Here is a 23,069-nt window from a genome sequence, read left to right as displayed (position 1 = left end):
TAAGGGGGCCGCCAAGCTTAAAGTGTCCATCCGATGGATGGGTCAGCATCAACAGTGTCACTTGCCCTCACTTCATGAGACACTGCAGAGACGTTTGGTGTTTCAATCACGACACTGGGGCAAAGTAGGGCGATCAGGAACTTCACGCCACCACCTCTACTCTCGTTGCTGGTGCAGTGTTACGTGGCTTTAGGCGTAATTACAGACTTACTATTTTATCAGTTGATTTGTTTTCACCACGTAACGCCCGCTGTTTACGTCCTTCTTCGTTGCTGAGCGATGTATCACTTTTCGTTCTGACGTCGCAACTCTTCCTTTCCTACATCTTTACTACTTTTTATCTATATAAATGATGAACTATTGGTTTTGCCGTTTAAGAACTTTTTAATAACTGTGGAAGTATTACAGGCATCGGGTCCCACCTAATGTGTCACCCGCCTATACGTTTTACATGAACCTTTCCAGACTCGATCGATCTGTTTACAAAGAGGAAGCAGAATACCTCTTCCTTTGACGTTGTCCAACAACGACCTAGGAAGCTCGACGCCCTCGCGGCCCAGGCCCTCCCATGGCTCGCGGTAGTTTGCAGCATTCGTTTTATTCCTTGCCCACTTGCCGCTACTTTTGTGGTGATCGTTGGGCAACGTCTTCCGCGTTATCTGCAACATAAATAAACTTTCTTCCCACAGTATTTCTGAAAACCCAAAAAGAAACTTAAAGAACATAATAATAATAATAATAACTGTTCTTACAATTATTCGTATAAGTCTTGGTCGATTTAATGAGGGGTGGGACAGGTCTAAGCCTTGTGACACCACACTGGCCAAACACTGGCAGTGAGAATTTTTCCAATCACCAGGATACTGGCTTAGCCAAAGGTCGAACGTCACCGCACAAATGCATATTAGCGACCTCACGGAATCGAGTGGTATATGTTGTTGTTGTGGTTGTGATGGTGGTGGTGGCTCTGGCCTTCAGTCTAAAGATTGCTTCCGTACAATTCTCCATGCTGGTCCATCATGAGCAAAGCATGTCTCACTATAACTCTTGCAACCTACACCAATATGAACCTGTTGACTGTAGTTAAGCCTCTATATTCCTCTACAACTTTTATTCCACCGTCTCATCCCTCCATTACCAAACTGACGATTCTTTAATGCCTCTACTTCACTTTTTTTGGTCAAGTTGTACCACGAATGTATCTACCCTCCAATTCAATACAGTACGTCCTTCGTATATTATACGATCTAATTGGTTCTCTAAGTAGATCAGTCTGCATAATGAACGCTCATAACATACTATGGCTGTAAACCAGGCTGGAGTTCAGCCTTGGGCAGTCACTGCTCTTGGCAGTGCTGCCACAGTCTTGAACTCACAGCATATAGCCAAATGAACATGGTCCTACTGTAGGTTGAAGATTATTTTACTTGTTTGCTGAGTGCCCAACATTCCCCAGGTATGTATTTTTTCCAGTTCTATTAGCCCACCTCCCCCTTCCCCTCTCTCCATCTGCCTACTCTGTCCGCCTCTCTGCCTGACTCTTCATCCCCTCTCTCCCACTTCACTTCCTCCACTCCACACTCTATACATCGCCTCATACTTTTCTCTCCACCGACCTGCTACTCCCCACAGTCTTTCTATTTCTTCGTTCCCCCTCTGTACATTTGTTCCTTCCCCTTCATTCCATCTCCTCCTATCCTCTCTTACAGCCCATCTTCTCCTCTTTTCTTTCTCTGTCCATTTCCCCCTACTCTTGTCTCTCTCCATCTCCTCCTCCTCCTCCACATCTGTGTACATCTTCTCGTTTCTCCTCTATGGCTGTCCATCTATTTCTCCCTCATTCTCTCTCCATGTTATCAATACCACCCCAATAGGAGACTGATGTTTCTTAACCCCCCCCCCCCACACACACACACACTGAATTTTTTTCCAGCTAGTGTTGTGGACTGGGTGTGTCCACTCTGATGCTCTGATGAAAATCTCGCTGCCATTGAAAATGACTAATGAGGACTGATGGTATGGATGAGTAGGTTCTAGGGCAACACACACACAATAAAGTAACAGAACAGTGAATAGTGTGACGTCCCGTCTCCCCTTTTGTTGTCGCTGTTGATGTTGAGCCGCTGCTGCTACAGCTCGGTCGGCGGAATGGAGACGCGACGCGCAGTGATGTTTGTCCCCGTCGGATAACGTGGAACAGCACCTGAAAATCTCTAAACAAAATTGTTCCTCGCGTAATGTATGTAAGTCCGTTTGTGGGTCCGCACAGTCTTCTGAGCGATGCGAACTGCTGCTTTTAATTGTTTGTTATGGTTTTATGATTCCAATGCCCGGTTAGTTAGTCATTGCAGTATTGAGTGAATCATACATCACCGGCGTCGTTTCACATCACTGAAGCGAGGAAAAATTCATTTGCGGTTCAGTATCAGTTGTTGCTAGGCAGAATTGTTCACTACGGCACGACGCTAATCCAGAGATAATCTATAATTCTATCTTGCTTTCGTGCATCGTAATATTATTTCGGCAAAACACTCCATTCAATGCTCAATGTTCATCCAGTCACTCTTTCAATTAAAATGTTCACAGTTAATTAATTTTGATCATCAACTATCACACAGTTCAATTAATTATGGAGCCAACACGTGAGATTTCCATTACTGACGAACAATTTCTGTTGTTCCTTCTTAGCAGTTAGTTTATAATCATCACACCACACTCATACCGATGGATCAGATCAATTACGATTCTTTTCAGTTCGGTGATCGTGACAATTACGACAACTTTTACAATCGGCGTATTTGTATTATCTTCGTGTGGTCGTGTTAATGTTTCCTACTCAAGGCTAATCAGGTATTTTAGTCTCCGATACTATGTCCATTCTTCGTTGTAACTGTTCACTTTGATGAAAGTTGAGTCCAGCAATAATATCTCCAATAATTAGAGTTCATCAACTCGTCATACATTATCAGAATAAGTTCTCAAGTCAGAATAACTGAGAACAAAGTCCGCGCATCTCTATCACGCAATAGTACTTTTTTGGAGTAGAAACAATCTCGTAGCGTTTCGTTTGTAGTACGATAACAAACGGTGCTCTCTCGCGACTTGATAGCAAGCAAGCTAGCAACCGACTAACATTTCCATGATCGAACATTGTAGACGCACTGAATTTCTTTTTCGCCGCGTTTACAACTCTCTTTCACAATAAATGTTATCTCTGACCGACATATTACTTTGGACTTAACTTTCGTTTTACCGATTTGCAGTTATTATTGTGGTGTTTGATAGCTAATTAAAAATAATCTTTCTTTCTTTCTTTATACCTTTATATCGTGACATACTCAGTAATTATTGAAATTGGTGTTCATCAAAACTTTAAGGTGTTATATTATTGTCGAAGTTGTCGTACCTGTCAGGATAACACTGTTCCCTACTTTAAATTATCATGACGTTCTTTGGGTTTTCGGGTTTCTTGGGGTGTTACAATAATAATATATATTACTCAACTTTGGAAACGCTGGTTATAGCAGCTGTAGAGTGCAGGCTTACCTTGTCTGTCCTTTGTTGACTACGTTTCCATGCCACATACTAAATAACAACACAAGTGCACATACTATGATCAGTAACGAGACAATTGACCATCACAGATTACGTTCAAAATAGCCACCGACAGTGGCAGTACGCACTTCCAGTCTGGTATGGAATGCTTGTTACACACGTACTAGCATTTCAACGGAGATGTCCTAACAGGCTGCAGTAATACGCCGTTGTACGTCATCGTGTGTAGTTTATATGTCCTTGTAGACAGCGTCTTTCAGTTTTCCCCGCAGAATAATGACTACAGGCGTCATATCTGGGGAACGGGCTGGACAAGGTACAGGTCCTCTGCGTCCAGTCCAAAGATTTGGAAATAATTCATGAAGACATAGGCTGGACGACCGTCATGTTGGTACCACAGGTTCCTCCTAGTCTGCAGAGGAACGTATTGAAGCATCCGTGGAAGATGGTTTGTTAGGAGATTACGATACTCGTGCGTGATTAGTGTTCCGTCTGTGAAAAACGGGCCTATGAGGTGATAGTTCACTATCCCACGTTTGCGCTACATGGACGCTGACGTTCCACCTGATGAAGCCAACTAGGATTGTCAACGGATCAATAGTGCATATTTCGGCGGTTTATTTGTCCGTCATTGGTAAACGTGGCTTCGTCACTAAAGAAGATACACGTTACGTCTGGACTATCCCGCCTTAATGCCCATGCACAGAACTAAACGCGATTTTCATAATCGTTTCAGTGCAGCTCTTGACGGATAAATACGTGATAAGGTTGGAACCTATGTTGCGCGGGTACTAACGTGGGGATCAATTGTAACAGCAGCAAGAACAATAATTTACTCCTCTTCTGTCGTCAATTGTTTACTTCTGTTACGTTTTCTAGGTAATACACTAGCGCTTTTACATAACTGGTTGAAAAGGTTGATAAATAATTGCCGAGATGGTTGCCTGTTGCCTGTTGACGTAGATGATCTCCTCTTGTGTCTTTCCTGGACTACCACACTACTAACAACTCACTCATCTTTCATGTCGGTTGCCATGTGTTTTTCCAACAGGCATTATGTTTTTATTTGATTTCCTTCTTTACGGAACTGAAATACGTAAACAGACTCGGTGCTTGGCAACGCTTACCATGAGTGTCACACAGGACAAATGACACTGCTGGGCGAAGATCCATGTGATTATATCTTTACTATTTCAGAATGCCGAGATACGACCTGCTGGGAGATCCAGTCGTGAAGGGCATCGCGCAGAAGCACGGCAGGACCACGGCTCAAGTCCTGCTCCGCTTCCTCATGCAGCTGGAGGTCGCAGTCATCCCAAAGAGTGTCAGCCAAACTCGTGTCAGGGAGAACTTCAAGGTAAGTACTCACCGGTGCTTCAGATTTTATTACATACAGCATTCTGTAGGAAAAGACCGCTCGTTATAACGGGTACTGAGGCTGGAAGTGACGCTGGGTCATTTCAGATATTCATTCCAGGTCCCCTACACGGTCATCGCTGGGACACAACCCAGCGCAAGGGTATGGTCCACAAAGAGACCCAATTTTTACTATCATTCTGATAGTTAAATAAGTCATATAATGAGCCACAACGAAATAAACCTACATGGGCACAGTGTAGCACAGCATGACCTCAAATTTAATGATTCATTAAAAGACAATTGTGGTGTGCCCGCCAGACACCACACTTGCTAGGTGGTAGCCTTTAAATCGGCCGCGGTCCGTTAGTATACGTCGGACCCGTGTGTCGCCACTATCAGTGATTGTAGACCGAGCGCCACCACACGGCAGGTCTAGCCTAGAGAGACTCCCTAGCACTCGCCCCAGTTGTACAGCCGACATTGCTAGCGATGGTTCACTGACTACTTACGCTCTCATTTGCCGAGACGACAGTTTAGCATAGCCTTCAGCTGCGTCATTTGATACGACCTAGCAAGGCGCCATATTCAGTTACTATTGATATTGATATTTTGAATCATGTACCTTCAAGAGCGACGTTCATCATTAATGGATTAAAGTTAACTACCAAACTAGCTACGTCCGCTTTCTGAATTCTAATTCCTTGTCATGTTCCAGACCTCACGTCAGTATAGTTCTTCCCTCCTCGCGCCAGCCTGCGTGAGCTAAAACGCGTGCATTTCGGTCTCCTCTAGTAACACGGTGTTGCCTCTTCTGCCAACACAACAACAATTCCATCTCCCACCTTGGCTGTTATACAGTCGCTGTCATTTAGACCACACCAGTAACTGTTTTTGGCTGTGTACCGTTTTCAAATGCTTCTTCTATCTTTCCAAGCATTAATCCCGACTTGCGGGGTCTGTTGTCATGGTTAACCAGATTTGGGGTGTTAATTGTAAGGGGTGGCCAGATGCCCTTCCTGTCGCCACCCCATACCCCCCCCTCCCCCCCCCCCCCGGGATGGAAAGTGTGTACCCCAACTGTCTGTGTCTAGTGTAATCCATGGAATAGTGCGAATGTGTTGCAAATGTCTGCGAGTCGTGTAACTGAGGCGGAACGTAGGGACCAGCCCGGTATTCACCTAGTGGGATGTGGAAAACCGCCTAAAAACCACATCCATGCTGGCCGGCACACCGGCCTCGACGTTAGTCCGCTGGGTGGATTCGATCCGGGGCCGGCCCACCTACCCGAGTCCAGGAAGCAGCACGTTAGCACTCTCGGCTACCCTGGAGGGTTTTCAAAATGCTACTTCTATAGTGATACCCTCTGTGGGTGTTCACAAATTGTGTCTGCTATTTATTATACAGGGTGTCCCATATAAAACCAGTGCACATTACCTTCCGCATTCAAATAAGGATTAACTAACTAAAAAAGAATATCTAACAGTCATGTAGCTATCTGTTTATAATAAATGCTGGAAGTGGTGGCCATGGGCATCCAGGCATCGCTGTAATTTTTGCAGGCGTGGTGTTGTCAATTTCTCTAGTAATATTCTGTTTGGAGACAGTCTTGTGTGAAAATTGTTAGCATACACTTTGCTATCTAATGCGCCCTTTGAATAAAAATCACACGATGTTACGTCTGGCGACCTTGAGGGCCCGAGGCCTCTGCTGACGGGTCTGTTTTCAGGGAACACGTTGATGTAGGCCATACTTTGCGTGAATGTGCGAGTGGTTGCTCCATTTTCTTGGAGTGCGGTATACAGCTTCTCTGCATCTGTTAATTGTGCATTGAGAGAGTCAAAGATCTCTAGACATCTGCCATTATTTAAGGTGTAATTAAAAAATATGGGCCCAATAATATGCATGATGGGTAATGCGCACCAAACACCTACCTTCTCTGAGTGGAGGCGCTCTTCATGCAGAGTATGTGTGTTGTCATGTAACTAGTATCTGCAATTTTGGGAGTTTACATAAGCTGACAAATGAACCCAGACTTCATCTGACATGAAGTAATAAAGCAAGGGGCCCAAGTAATCCTTAGTAACAGCCAGTTACAATAAGGAACTCTTTGTTCCTGATCCTCGAATACCAACTCTTGCACCACACTGATATGATAGGCTTTTAATTTCATATCCTTTAGTACACGATGTACGAGATACACCAACCTGCTGTGATAACCTCCTTACCCACTTGCAGGGACTTCTTGTGTTGTCCGTGCGAATCCTGTCTATAGTTTCGGGGACCTCACTGTCGATCGCTATTCCTCTGCACATTCTAGACAGATCCTACAGTCCCCTATTACTTGTACAGATCTTCAATACCGCTCGTCGTGGGGAGTTTCGTACCAAGATACTTCGCTTAAAACATTCCTTTACATTCCTTGACGAAGCCTGTCTTTGTATAACACTCCACAATATCAATTCGCTGTTCTGCTGCAAACTGCCCCATTTCTGTAACAACTCAACAATACGAGCTTCTCACAACTAACGCACAGCTGCACTCAGCTTTGCGATAAAATGCAGTGTAGCCGACTTTCGAGATAGTGTTGCCACTTCACAAGCAATTCGACTAGAGATGATTAAGGTGTAAGTGAAACGTTCCAGTTTTATGTGCGACACCCTGAATAAATGCTATTGTAGCAGACATGAGCGGAAACAATGTTCCATATTCCTCAACAATCTAAAATAACGTTACTGCAGTGCTGTATATACTTAAAGAAAAATGATATTTTAAATTGTGGAGGAGTACGGAACGGCCGGCCGAAGTGGCCGAGCGGTTCTAGGCGCTACAGTCTGGAACCGCGCGACCGCTACGGTCGCAGGTTCGAATCCTGCCGCGGGCATGGATGTGTCTGCTGTCCTTAGGTTAGTTAGGTTTAAGTAGTTCTAAGTCTAGGGGACTGATGACCTCAGATGTTAAGTCCCATAGTGCTCAGTGCCATTTCAACCATTTTCAGAATTTGGACACTCTTGACCTCTTTGTCGCAGCTCAGTGCACGCCTGAATCCTGAGATTTCGTTGGTCGGTGCTGAGAGAGCGAGGTACAAACTTCGCTGCAATTCGTCTCATGTTAAGACCATCGGCTAGATTTCGCTGACATATAATCAGTCAGTAGACTGATGACAAAAAAAAAATAACGTACGACAGCCCAAGTCTGTTACAAACATCGTGAATTGTCTGCCTTCGGTCTTCGTGAAGCACGTCACTCTTTCATGATAATTTCCGGTGTTGTGCGTGTTGACGATTGACCAGAATGTTTGCCATCTTCCACAGATTCTCGGTCTTCCTTGAAGCGCTTGAACCACTCAAATGCTCTTGTTTAACTCAATACATTCTCATCAGATGCCTCTGTCAGCATGCGGAGGGTTTCAGCTGCAGTTTTCTTCAACCTGAAACGGAATTTGATGCAAATTCTTTGCTTTCTCACGTTATCCATTTCACAATCCGCAGAAGCACTGAAACACGTCCTGGCACACACCACTACAGTTTACAAATGCAAGCGCCAAAGATTACGCAACTTCGTGATGCAGCAGCTAAGACATTTATATGAGACGTCTAGCGACGAAATGTCTGGTTTTACCGGTGCAATGAAATTCTTGGATATTTTGGGTACCATCTCGTATATTCAGCCTGGTAACAATACTCAACACGAACAACACAGAGAATTGCAACTAGTCATTTATACCAATTAATGGTATTTACGTCTGCAAAGTTACATGGACATCCGACCACATCTTCTGGGAGCTTCATTCTTTTTATGAGGGAGTGTATTTCATCATCTTCACTGTTATGTTAATACGGTAAATGTATCAGTGACATCATAGATCAGTGCGCGAAACGATCACACTCAACTGGAAAAATGCATATTTTGGCCCATACTTTTCCTTTTCGTCCTCAATCCAAAACAGCTCCTTCACTTTCAAGATGATGGAACCAAGTGGTCGTTACCATTCTTTTAAAAGCTATCTTTCTGTGTCTTCAAAGAATAGCGTCACAAATTTGTCAGTATGGAACATCGTTCCCCTCACAAAGTTATCTTCTATATTTACTTGGGTAGTTACTACGACTTTCACAACTGGATCAAGATGCTTGCAATAGCTTCCGAGTACAGGTGTGAGAACTGTACTGCGTCTTTCTTCTATCGTCTTTCACCCAGCTAACTAATGTGTTTCGTTATAACCTCGCCCTTATAGGCAGCTATCTCTGTCGACTGCCTCCACCGGAAATGAATCGGGGACGTTGACTGCAACATCCATACGAAACGCATACCCTCTCTGAACTATACTGGCACGCCATCAGCCATCATCACCCAGCACAGAAGCACACTGCCACACAAATGTTGCTACAAGGACGACAACCCGCCCGATCAGCTGTGACACCTACGCAAGGTCTTCAAAATGGTTCAAATGGCTCTGAGCACTATGGGACTCAACTGCTGAGGCCATTAGTCCCCTAGAACTTAGAACTAGTTAAACCTAACTAACCTAAGGACATCACAAACATCCATGCCCGAGGCAGGATTCGAACCTGCGACCGTAGCGGTCTTGCGGTTGCAGACTGCAGCGCCTTTAACCGCACGGCCACTTCGGCCGGCCAAGGTCTTCAGGAATAACGGCTACAACGATTACCAAATAAATGGACTGACCTCAAGCAGAAGACCGCGGACGAGGTGCAAGAACAAACTTTACATTTCTGCCGCTCTGAGGTTCAGTATCGTATAAGATAATCTGCCTGCTCAAAAGATACAAAATCAAATCACCGTCGAGCCTCCGTGAAAAATCCGGCACTTATTGAGACCAGTTAACCATCAGGCCAGAAGGTGGACTGGAAGGACATTAACAACTACGTCGGTTTGGATACCACCCACTGAAATAAATCTGTATTTTTAAGTATAATTAAATTAGGGTGCCCATTTCATTTTCATTGAAAAAGGGAACATTTAAAATAAATTAGAGAAAAACCTGGCACAATGAAGAAAAAAAACGGGACATAAATATTGTACTGACTAAATTTAATACAGATACAAGTTTACCTTTATAATGTGCTCTCAGATTATCCCAAATCACTTTTTACAATTATTCTGCCACACTATCACCGTACTTTTCACTTTTATGTACTTTATCAAGAAGTGCATTTTCGTTTTAAATTGTATCATAAAAGTCAGTACACGATACAGCATTAAACTGTGTTTTGAGAATGAGCAAGGCCCTCACTGTTTCAACTTTCATTCTGTTTTTTTTTCATCTGACCACAAAGAGTTCACTCACGAAAACACACGTTCCACAGCAGCATTTGACCCAGGAATTGCCAGACAAAACTCCACCAAATGAATCATGTTTTTCATGTTAATGTTTTTACTTTTGAAATAAGCAAAAATTTTACACCAAGTTGCACTAACACTTTCTTTGTCTCCTTCACTTTTTTATGAATTTCTGTGCACATGAAAATTCATCGAACAGTTCGTCTTCATCAACAGGAAAATTTGGTACAATAATTTTAACAAAAACACAACAGTCCTGAATATCATTCCACTGTAGCTGCTCCTTTTCAGTATTAACCCAGTCAAATGCTTTAAAAGGTGTGAGAAATACTAAACACCATTCTTTAATATTTAAAATTACTTGCGATTTTTGACAGTTCGGTACATGTTTGGGGTTAGCTGAAAGTCATCACACGCTTCCTAGCGTAAATAATTGCGCAGTTAATAGCAAGTCAAACAACCAGTAATTTAAAATACTCTAACCAAGCGGAATCATAAAAAACGGGACATTTGAGCGTCCCCCAAAAAACTTTCGGGACAGCGGGACATTTTGGTAAAAAACGGCACTGTCCCGGGAAGAACGGGACGAATGGACACCCTAAATTAAATGTACCATAACTGATATTAACAAATCAAATATTTGTCGTTATTGTTGAGACAAATAAATAATAAAAGGAAACATTTTATAGAAATAGGTAACACGTGACTGTATGTCAAAAATCTTCAGCCTTAAAAGTATTATTATATTAGTGCGAGGTCACAGACACCTAGGTACTTTTTCTGAGGCGTCTTGTCACGGTCCGCCCGGCTTCCCCCGTCGGAAGTTCGAATCCCCCCTCGGGCACGGGTGTGTGTGTCGTCCCTAGCGTAAGTTAGTTTAAGTAAAATGAAGTAATGTGTAAGCCTATGGACTGGTGACCTTAGCAGTTTGGCCGCATAGGAACTTACCACAAACTTCCAAATTTTGCCTAGGTACTTTTCACCACATCACTTGACTAGATAACTACAGTCCAGCAAGACAGACAATCTAAATAAATAAAATTAATTGCCGCATGTATGAAAGATCACCTCCCTAGAACGGCTTGTCGGATTTGGTTGATTTTTTTGTTGTGGTGTTGGTTATTGCCAGGACAAGGTTTGTATGAAAGAAAGTTTTTGGAAAAATCTAACGGAAAAGTCGAAAATCAACATTAGATTCGGTATGTATGAAACACCATCAATTAAGAATGGCTGCACAAATTTGGTTGATTTTTTGTCTTTGTTGTGTTCGTAATTGTCAGGACAAGGTTTGAATGAAAGAAATTTTTTATAAAATCCACCGGAAAAGTTGGAAATTAAAGTCAGTTGTGAAAGGTCATCACCCGAAAACAGCCCGACCGATTTGGTTGACCTTTATTATGTGTTCGTAATTGGGAATGGTAATGGTACTTTTGTTATGAAAAATAAAATAAGACAGAAATTGCGTTCAGTTCGGCAGTTCTGCTGTCAGATGTTGTCATATTAAAAAAATCAGTTTGACAGTTTTATGTGTGTAATATATAAATACGTATGTAATATGTAAAGGGGAAACGATGTTACCAAACATCTCGAAAAGTTCTTAATCGATTTAGTTCAAATTTTTACACGATATTCTAATTAACATTTGGATCGAAATAGGCAATAGGCTATACGTTTTTGTAATATATGCAATGTAAACATATGTGTGTAATTTATAAAGGGCAGAGTGTCGTTACTACAAATCTCCAAAAAGTCTTGACGGATTTGCTTCACACTTTAACACGACACTGTGCTGAATATTCAGACGGATGTAGACACAGTGGCAGGGACGGGGATTATGCACAGAGAGATGGGGGAAGGAGGAAATGTAGGGAGAGAGAGTGGGCAATGAGAAGATGAGCAGAGAGAGATATATGGGGACAGGGAATTTGGGATGTATACGCAATTTCCATAGGTGTTTAGCAAATGCGAAACATTACCAGGTTCGCTAGTTGATTATAAAACAATTCAACAACAACAAAACATAAAGTAAATATTATTATTATACTGCTACATGTCAAGACGATTGGAAGAAGCCACATTCTTACGTTCACCACACAAATGTCTATGGCATTTTGTACAAAAGAACGACATTTTATATCGTTATTATACTTATTTTCATTGCAAAAATCACATCGACGAGGTTTTTCTGGTAGCTTTCCATATTCCTGCTCACCTTCTTCTTCGCCGAGATAACTCTTGATAGAAAGTCGAAGTTATCTTGGTAGACGAGCATTATAATTTGTCTTCTTCGTAATTGGTTCCTTTATATCAAGGGAAAGTCTTTTAAGAAATCGACCACGTTCCCTACTAGAGAAACCATGTGTGTGGGGGCGACTGAATTTTTAAAGTACGAGCGCATTCACGCCAGCAGCATCCAGAACTCCCTAAAAACACCAGAGTGGCCATCTTCGAGTTTTACGTTTGGTGCTCTTATCGCGACACAGTTGCTCGAAAACGTCCACTCCGCATTTTGTCATCTTGTTCAGGTTTTTGCGAGTGCGCTTCTGTTCCAGGTGATTCACACGTGAATGATAAAATAATAACATTTTTGTATTTGCTTGGTGTAAAAGAAACGAGCATTTTATCAGGGTGCAGGCCGGAGTGGCCGATGGGTCTAACCGACGTCAAGTCTGAAGCTATGGCATTGTCTGTCAAACGAACATGGAGCATAATGTGTAATGATCCAGGGTGCATTACAGCAAAACTATACGATATTGTCAGGCCAGAAAGATTAGAGCCGCCGATAAATACACAAAAAATAACTTTTAAGCTGAAACACATTAGGGAGTATTATCTTGAACTATGTTACCTCAGCAAAAAGGTTTTAAATTCCAAAAACGTTACAGCAAAGGCGATTTTAAATGAAAGACGGAAACATGAAAGGAAAAATAACATAGAAACTAAATATGCTGGAATAGCATGGAATGTGGTCTGGAAAGTGTGATGTTCTTTCGTCTGACGTGAGAACAGCGTGGTACAAGGTAGTCAATAACACCATCAGCACTAATGAGCGTCTCTTTGCCATCGGTTTAAGTGACACTAACCTCTGCAGCAAATGCAACCTCGTTGATGGTGTGCCCCATCGTTACACATGTGGAGATCGGATTATCAACTGGAGGTGGACCGGGAAGAATATTGCTCAAATAACAAGAACTTCAGCAAACAATGTACGGACTAACATTTTCTTCAGACCAGAGGAAAGTTACTACCCTCAGGCAAAAAATAACGCAGTGATATGGTTAATGGGCAAATATACAAGTTATGTTTTTAACTATATTGGGAGCGATGAACATATCGAATACGAGATGTATATGGAAAATGAATTCGAGAAAATACTTAAATATCTGAATCACAATAAAAAATACGGTAACATGCTCCGAATTGCCTTCAACAGAATGGGTATAGGTTAGGAACTGATTCCTAGTAGAGAGGGAATGGGTTGGGCCACGTTCCCGACCCTAACCTCACCTGCAAGTCACACATGAAAAATAAATCAGTAGTACAGCAGATTCAAGAATATGGCGACAAACATCTGGTGTCTGATATAAAGGAAGATCTTGAACTTCCTACGGATGCGTTTAGAAGGCTGGAACTGACAAAAATAACAAGGCAGTGAAGTATTTTGCGATGTCGCTGTTCGAGACTGGTCTTCTGTCCACGTAATTTACCCTGAAAGGAACACACATCAAGGATTTACTGAATGATTAATTTGGGTCTGGGGAATGATGATGAGGAACCTCAGGCTGCAGAAGAAGAAAATGTGCATGCTGAACTGCCACCAGTTGAAGGTGACAGTGAAGGTGCTACATTGTGCTACTGCTAAAGACTCATTCTTTGAATGCTCTAATTTATGACTTCAATTATCTGTCACCTTATTTATGTCATTTCATTGTAGCCATTTTTGTTGCTGTTTTTGTGAGGAAAAAAAGCGGATCTAGGCGTTACAGTCTGGAACCGCGCTACCGCTACGGTCGCAGGTTCGAATCCTGTCTCGGGCGTGGATGTGTGTGATGTCCTTAGGTTAGTTAGGTTTAAGTAGTTCTAAGTCTAGGGAACTGATGGCCTCAGCAGTTAAGTCCCGTAGTGCTCAGAGCCATTTGAACCATTTTTTATCAGGGTCGTTGAGAAAATGAGATGACATCGGAGGTGCTTTCCTGGAGTTACCCATACGCGGTGGCATTTGCAGTTTATTTTTGCGTCACGTGCCGATTATTGAGAGTTTCGTTTTAGTCAACTCGTCGGCCAGTTCGCACACTGTGAACCAATGCTCTGTCGTGATATTTCTGTTTGTGTTTCATACAGATTCACAAAGCTGTAAAACACACCTCGTTGGCATGCAAAGGTTTACTCGTTCTTTTTTCTGTGATTCCTTCCCAGCGTAAGGAATTACAGCCAAAAAATAAAATGTTTTTGCGCCATATATACTGCAAATTTTCAAGCCATATTTGCCAGGTTTCTTTTGGCATAAACGTTTTAAAAGGGCAGCGTCCTCTCAAGCTAAGTAACGTTTCAACTACAGTCAAGTATTCAAACGGCGTATAATGGCCACCAGCAGAACGTTTCAGGGAAAGTCTTGACTTCATAGGAAATAAATATCCAAATTATCCATTATTTATAGGTGGAGACTTTAATCTGGCGTCCATTGACTGGGAAAATTACACGCTTATAACAGGGGGCAGAAGCAAAGACAGTATCCCCGTAAGATTTTATGTTGACTATGTTACAAATATGGCACCATTCTTATCCATCATTTGTCAGAGACCATTGGAACAGCGGAAAGTTTCACGTGACTGGAAGAAGGCCGTTAAAAGAATCTTTCATTGACCTTTTGACAGCTGCTTTCATTTCGCATAATTTCTGTTTGTCGGCGAGGCAGTGACTACGTTTAAAACGACTGTGCAAAATTCTCTGCTTTCTCAGCAACCTCCTAATATATTTGTTGAACCAAGGTGGATCCTTTCCCTCCCCTATATTTTTGTTAGGCAAATATTTCTCTAGCACGTGGTGGACAATACCTATAAATTCGGACCAAAGATACTCAATATCTTTATGTCCCGTGGTGAATACTTGGAGCAGACTATGAAGATATTAATGAATGACACTTATTCCCTCGCGCGAACCGCGAGTGGAACAGAGGGGGGAAAATATGACTTTGGCGCGAATAGTGCCCTCCACCACACACCGCTTGGTGGCTAGCGAAGTATATATGTAGATATAGATGTAGACTGGTAAACAGAGTCCAGAACTCTCGAAAAGCCGCAATTTGTCGTTTTGTTTCCTTTGGTCTCATGTTTTCTTGTCGTCGAATCTGAGGGCACAGATAAGAAATTCTAACCCCTTTTTAGACACTGTAAATCGTAAAATTGGGGATCCGTCAATTTTGAAAACAATTCCTCGGTGCTGAAACGGAATTTCTTCATGCATCGCCGCCTATATAGCAACTCACCAAGCGCTTCCATCTCAAGTTTGTCTGTGGTTGCGACATACTATTGGACAGAACTGAGTCGCCCGGCTATTCATTCGATTTCCCGATTTGTGTATTTCACCAATATCTGAGTCATTTCTTCATTTACAACGAAGTCCTCTATGCCTTTAGCGATACCCTTAGCCGAGGCAAAGTGTAATACTACACTTTTTGTAGGCGTTTTGGCATATTTAGACTTTAGTATTGTGTTGGTCATTATTGTTTCTAAACCTTTCTCTAGCGTAGAATATCTAGCTTCTTCGGGTAGCTGTCCTCCTCCTTGAAGCAGGCACTGCAGGAGTTCGAATTCATCGTCGATGGCCTAATCATCAGATAATGCGCTAGCCGATGTCTCTCAGAAACAGTCACCAAATTTTCTTCATCCTCATCATCAGAATCCATCGACATTTGCCTTTACAACGCCTTTAAAACCTCTTCTGTGTGGTGAATTGTTTTATGGCCCATTGTGGTAAAACCTGAAACAGAACAAAAAATTAACAGCGTTAACGAAATTGGGTGGAAATCCACCAGAGCTACTACCACGTGCATATCAACGTCGTGTGGAATCCCATACTAGGAACGTATGTAGAGCGGGTAGTATGTACCACGGAGCAGGCGACCGCTCCAAACTGTACCGTGAAGCGTGACGGGCTAGGGTTCACAACGTGGAGGTAAGATATGAGCTACCCCGGGCATGCTGTTTGGAGTTTACGAATCGTAATGATACTTGCTTTGACATTTACATATTATTCGTCCAAAGGCTTTTCATTCTGTGCCTCTCACTGTCTATCGACTCGAGACGTCTTTGCGCCATATCTCTCTAGTCTCACATATTTATGATCAGTTCTACACATCATGTGCAACTAGATTTCGGCGGGCCACTCTTTCTGTGTGATGCAGTTCTCCCATCGTCACTGTACATTACAGCTCAATTCCAGGTCAAAGCACACTCTTACTTTGTCTAAACTGTGACTCACATTTAAGAACTCGTGTTAACTACACTAACTTAAATTAATGGAAAACTTACCAACTTTCAGGTGTTTGATTTCGAGATCTCTCCAGAAGATATGGAAGCCCTGGAAGCGCTGGACAAAGGACGGAAAGGCCGACTGGGAAGCGAACACTCCCTCCCTGGGTAACTACACCACAGTATTCACTTTTTTTTTAATTTCATTGCGCACTCATGCCACTTACATACCTGTTCGCTTAACCAGGCTCTTTTCAAGAGACGTTTGACACTTTCCAGATATTTATTATCGGTCATACAATAACGACCGTAAGTTCATTTACTATCTATTATGTGATTGCATAAGTTCTTAGCGCTTTTGTTTTGTATGTTGGTAATTCGGTTGCTATGGCTTTATTTATCAATTGTCATTTTTATTTGTAGTTAAGGGGAGGTTTACTATCTTTTGGTTCAAGAAATCGATTTTTGGATCCATGAAAGTGTTTAGATTCCACCCCTGAAACGGTTTTTCCGAATACGGGACGGAAATGTTTGTTATTCGCGGTTGAACAAAAAAATGCACCTGCCTGAAACCGGCCTCTTTCATGCACCAGTTTTTCTCTTTCGGAGGACGAATTATTGTACCGGTGCTTAGGAGGAAACACACAAAATTCAAATGAAAGTTTGAACGCATGTGTTTGGAAGTTAAGCCCCCCTAGCATTTGCATTCTGGTGCGAAGACTGTGGAGATTGCGACTTTCCTGGCAGTGAGCAGCTTCCATGAAGGGTATTCAGCCATTCTGAAGACCATGACAACGATGGATGTCACGCTGGGACTCTATTCGACGCATTCGGACGACCACCGGATTTAGTGGCCGGAAAACCACTTGTCACCGGCCGTACGAGCGGCTCTGGAGCAGCGCAGGACGGCCCAGGTCGAGCAGAACGCCCTCTGTGATGAAGAGGAAGGACTAGTTTATGGAGCCGGAATAGCAGATTGAACATACGTTGCATAATATTGCTTTTATATGTAGTCAAAACTTCAAACGCGTTTTTCTCGAAATGACGTTTTTTTATTACTCTCTATCTACTGAATCTACTGAACCGATTGGCATGATTGTTTCGGACGAAACTAACTAAATTGTCTAGGAGTTGTACCACTTTTATTCCGATCCATCAACTATAAATATTTTTACTTGGCGCATGAAGTCGAAAAATCGACGAAAAAATCCTACTTTTTTCAAATGGCCGCCGTTTTGTTTCCTATGGTCCAAATAACTTAAGCGAGGTACAACATCTAAAGAATCTTACATACTTCGCTAACGTCAACTCAATTTTGATTTCAGACGAGCCGGCTGACCTGTGACATACCGCGTGTGGAGGTCTACATCGAAAATTTGTTTCGTTCCGACGGCACTTACGCCTTTGCTCTTCGACATTTCCGGTCTAAAAAATTCCAGTAGAGGAAATATCAATTAACATTTTGACCACATTTGACAATGATATCTGTAACACATACCGAGAAAAAAATTCTCAAAGAACATGCTTTTCTCGGGTCAAAGATAGTAAACCTCCCCTTAACTGTTGCTATTTGAGTTTACATATTGTCATTTTGTCATTTGGAGATAGTGAGTGAGCTGTGTACGCTAGGAGACGGAGTGCCAATTGGAGAAATTGGAACATTTCCTACATATTCTTCTGACTGACTTCACTTGAGGGGTAACAGTAGCAGAGGCAGCCAGAAACATTTGCGCCGTGTATGGGGATAACGTCATTGGACAGAGCACGCCAAGAAAATTGTATTCTTGCTTTAAGGTTGATCGTTTTGAGATTAGTGACTGTACAGCTTCAGGAAGACCTTCCAGATTTGATGCAGATCGTTTAAACGCAGTACACAACAATGATCCACATCAGTGGACTCGAGAACTGGCAAATGTGATCAACCGTAATGATTCCACCATCTTGCGACATTTGCATGCAATGCACAATGTTCAAAAATCGGGTTTGTAGGTCCCGCATGTTCTAAGCCAGAACCACAAAAATCAGCATCTGGCCATATACACTACTGGTCATTAAAATTGCTACACCACGAAGATGACGTGCTACAGACGCAAAATTTAACCGACAGGAAGAAGATGCTGTGATATGCAAATGATTAGCTTTTCAGAGCATCCACACAAGGTGGGCGCCGGTGGTGACACCTACAACGTGCTGACATGAGGAAAGTTTACAACCGATTTCTCATACACAAACAGCAGTTGACCGGCGTTGCCTGGTAAAACGTTGTTGTGATGCCTCGTGTAAGGAGGAGAAATGCGTACCATCACGTTTCCAACTTTGATAAAGGTCGGATTGTAACCTATCGCGATTGCGGTTTATGGTATCACGACATCACTTATCGCGTTGGTAGAGATCCAATGACTGTTAGCAGAATATGGAATCGATGAGTTCAGGAGGGTAATACCGAACGCCGTGCTGGATTCCAACGGCCTCGTGTCACTAGCAGTCGAGATGACAGGCATCTTATCCGCGTGGCTGTAATGGATCGTGCAGCCACGTTTCGATCCCTGAGTCACCAGATAGGTACGTTTGCAAGACAACAACCATCGGCACGGACAGTTCGACGACGTTTGCAGCAGCATGGGCTATCAGCTCGGAGGCTATGGCTGCGGTTACCCTTGACGCTGCATCACAGACAGGAGCGCCTGTGATGGTGCACTCAACGACAAACCTGGGTGCACGAATGGCAAACGTCGTTTTTTCGGATGAATCCAAGTTCTGTTTACAGCATCGTGATGGTCGCATCCGTGTTTGGCGACATCGCGGTGAATGCACATTGGACGCGTGGATTCGTCATCGCCATACTGGCGTATCACCCGCCGTGATGGCATGGGGTGCCATTGGTTACACGTCTCGGTCACCTCTTGTTCGCATTGACGGCACTTTGAACAGTGGACGTTACATTTCAGATGTGTTACGACCCGTGGCTCTACCCTTCATTCGATCCCTGCGAAACCCTACATTTCAGCAAGATAAAGCACGACCGCATGTTGCAGGTCCTGTATGGGCCTTTCTGGATACAGAAAGTGTTCGACTGCTTTCCTGGCCAGCGCATTCTCCAGATCTCTCACAAACTGAAAACGTCTGGTCATTGGTGGCCGAGCAACTGGCTCGTCACAATACGGCAGTCACTACTCTTGATGAACTGTGGTATCGTGTTGAAGCTGCATGGGCAGCTGTACCTGTACACGCCATCCAAGCTCTGTTTGACTCAATGCCCAGGCGTATCAAGGCCGTTATTACGGCCAGAGATGGTTGTTCTGGGTACTGATTTCTCAGGATCTATGCACCCAAATTGCGTGAAAATGTAATCACATGTAAGTTCGAGTATAATATATTTGTGCAATGAATACTCGTTTATCATCTGTATTTGTTCTTGGTGCAGCAATTTTAATGGCCAGTAGTGTATGTATCTTTCCTTGCTTGTCATCAACTGGCTCGTGAAAAACACCGACCATTCCTATCCTGTGTCGTTACTGATGAAGAGAAATTGTGTCTTTATGCTAACGTAATGAGAAGAAAGGAATGGTTGAGCCCAAACAAGCAGACGCTACCTAAGAACAACGACCAGGAAGACTGCATGAAGTGTTGGTACTTCACGATGACGTCCGCCCGCATTCTGCTAGACTGTCAGGAAACACTGTAGAGAAATTGGGTTCGGAAGTCATTTCGTGCCCACCTTATTCACCCGATCTTGGTCCCTCAGGTTTCCACCTTTTGCGTTCTTCTATTTAACAACCTCCGGGGAATTTCCCTTGGGGATGAAAATGCCCTTCGAATATGGCTCGACGAGTCCTCCGCCTCGGAACAAGATTTCTACAGTCACGGAATCGAAAAGTTACCCCAACGTTAGCAGACTGTTGTAAATAGTGAAGGAGAGTATATTATTGATAACTAAAGTCTCTGTTACGTATACAGGGTGTTACAAAAAGGTACGGCCAAACTTTCAGGAAACATTCCTCACACGCAAAGAAAGAAAATATATTATGTCGACATGTGTCCGGAAACGCTTACTTTCCATGTTAGAGCTCATTTTATTACTTCTCTTCAAATCACATTAATCATGGAATGGAAACACAGAGCAACAGAACGTACCAGCGTGACTTCAAACACTTTGTTACAGGAAATGTTCAAATGTCCTCCATTAGCGAGGATACATGTATCCACCCTCCGTCGCATGGAATCCCTGATGCGCTGATGCACCCCTGGAGAATGGCGTATTGTACCACAGCCGTCCACAATACGAGCACGAAGAGTCTCTACATTTGGTACCGGGGTTGCGTACACAAGAGCTTTCAATTGCCCCCATAAATGAAAGTCAAGAGGGTTGAGGTCAGGAGAGCGTGGAGGCCATGGAATTGGTTCGCCTCTACCAATCCATCGGTCACCGAATCTGTTGTTGAGAAGCGTACGAACACTTCGACTGAAATGTGCACGAGCTCCATCGTGCATGAACCACATGTTGTGTCGTACTTGTAAAGGCACATGTTCTAGCAGCACAGGTAGAGTATGCCGTATGAAATCATGATAACGTGCTCCATTGAGCGTAGGTGGAAGAACATGGGGCCCGATCGAGACATCACCAACAATGCGTGCCCAAACGTTCACAGAAAATCTGTGTTGATGACGTGATTGCACAATTGCGTGCGGATTCTCGTCAGCCCACACATGTTGATTGTGAAAATTTATAATTTCATCACGTTGAAATGAAGCCTCATCCGTAAAGAGAACATTTACACTGAAATGAGGATTGACACATTGTTGGATGAACCATTCGCAGAAGTGTACCCGTGGAGGCCAATCAGCTGCTGGTAGTGCCAGCACACGCTGTACATGGTACGGAAACAACTGGTTCTCCCGTAGCACTCTCCATACAGTGACGTGGTCAACGTTACCTTGTACAGCAGTAACTTCTCTGACGCTGACATTAGGGTTATCGTCAACTGCACGAAGAATTGCCTCGTCCATTGCATGTGTCCTCGTCGTTCTAGGTCTTCCGGTCGCGAGTCATAGGCTGGAATGTTCCATGCTCCCTAAGACGCCGATCAATTGCTTCGAACGTCTTCCTGTCGGGACACCTTCGTTCTGGAAATCTGTCTCGATACGAACGTACCGCGCCACGGCTATTGCCCCGTGCTAGTCCATACTTCAAATGGGCATCTGCCAACTCTGCGTTTGTGAACATTGCACTGACTGCAAAACCACGTTCGTGATGAACACTAACCTGTTGATGCTACGTATTGATGTGCTTGGTGCTAGTACTGTAGAGCAATGAGTCCCATGTCAACACAAGCACCGAAGTCAACATTACCTTCCTTCAATTGGGCCAACTGGCGGTGAATCGAGGAAGTACACTACATACTGACGAAACTAAAATAAGCTCTAACATGGAAATTAAGCATTTCCGGACACATGTCCACATAACATCTTTTCTTTATTTGTGTGTTAGGAATGTTTCCTGAAAGTTTGGCCGTACCTTTTTGTAACACCCTGTATATAAGTTGTGTTTAGTAAACTTGCGGAAAAACGCTACGAACTTATGCACCAACCCAATAATTTACTTGTTACAGTTTCATGTTTATACAATGAAACCCGACGCACCTTCATTTAAAAACTAGGTGAATGAATAATTCATCAAAGCGATTCTTACGAATGAATAAATACTTCAGCTCTTCTTCTTAAAAATTTAATCTATCACACTAGCCCTACCTTATAGCTCCATAACTTACTGTGTACTTTCCAACTCTTGCACTTCTGTTTCAGGATTGGGAAGCACCCAGAATTCCCTTGGTTTGAACGCTATTAGTTCCGAGGAGTAGAAGACTGCAACTACACAAAGAGTCAGCAGTGTGGTTCCGACTGAAATGTGCCCGCATCACATAATAATCCTTCACCTTTGAAAATGTTTTCCTGACATTCTCTTTGTACTATTACATTACTAATAAAAACAAATTTCTTAACAAACCACAGCAATTCCTGTTATTGCACTCCTGGAAATTGAAATAAGAACACCGTGAATTCATTGTCCCAGGAAGGGGAAACTTTATTGACACATTCCTGGGGTCAGATACATCACATGATCACACTGACAGAACCACAGGCACATAGACACAGGCAACAGAGCATGCACAATGTCGACACTAGTACAGTGTATATCCACCTTTCGCAGCAATTCAGGCTGCTATTCTCCCATGGAGACGATCGTAGAGATGCTGGATGTAGTCCTGTGGAACGGCTTGCCATGCCATTTCCACCTGGCGCCTCAGTTGGACCAGCGTTCATGCTGGACGTGCAGACCGCGTGAGACGACGCTTCATCCAGTCCCAAACATGCTCAATGGGGGACAGA

At 43.1% G+C, this 23,069-nt stretch overlaps 1 protein-coding gene across 1 annotated transcript in view; it reads left to right on the top strand.

Moving 5' to 3' along the window:
• Positions 1 to 22,609, top strand: part of LOC124717328 (1,5-anhydro-D-fructose reductase-like) — a 45,600-nt gene extending 22,991 nt beyond the window's left edge. The window contains exons 5-7 of the mRNA XM_047244159.1: positions 4,753 to 4,912; positions 16,753 to 16,850; positions 22,485 to 22,609. Coding sequence (XP_047100115.1) covers positions 4,753 to 4,912; positions 16,753 to 16,850; positions 22,485 to 22,527 — 301 coding nt within the window. The 3' untranslated portion in view covers positions 22,528 to 22,609. The remainder of the gene's footprint in view (positions 1 to 4,752; positions 4,913 to 16,752; positions 16,851 to 22,484) is intronic.
• Positions 22,610 to 23,069: the final 460 nt, after the last annotated feature.

The sequence above is a fragment of the Schistocerca piceifrons genome, chromosome 9 (genome assembly GCF_021461385.2).
Source record: "Schistocerca piceifrons isolate TAMUIC-IGC-003096 chromosome 9, iqSchPice1.1, whole genome shotgun sequence".
NCBI lineage: Eukaryota > Metazoa > Arthropoda > Insecta > Orthoptera > Acrididae > Schistocerca > Schistocerca piceifrons.
Note: the sequence above shows the minus strand (reverse complement) of the source record. Positions and strands in the feature narration are given on the sequence as shown.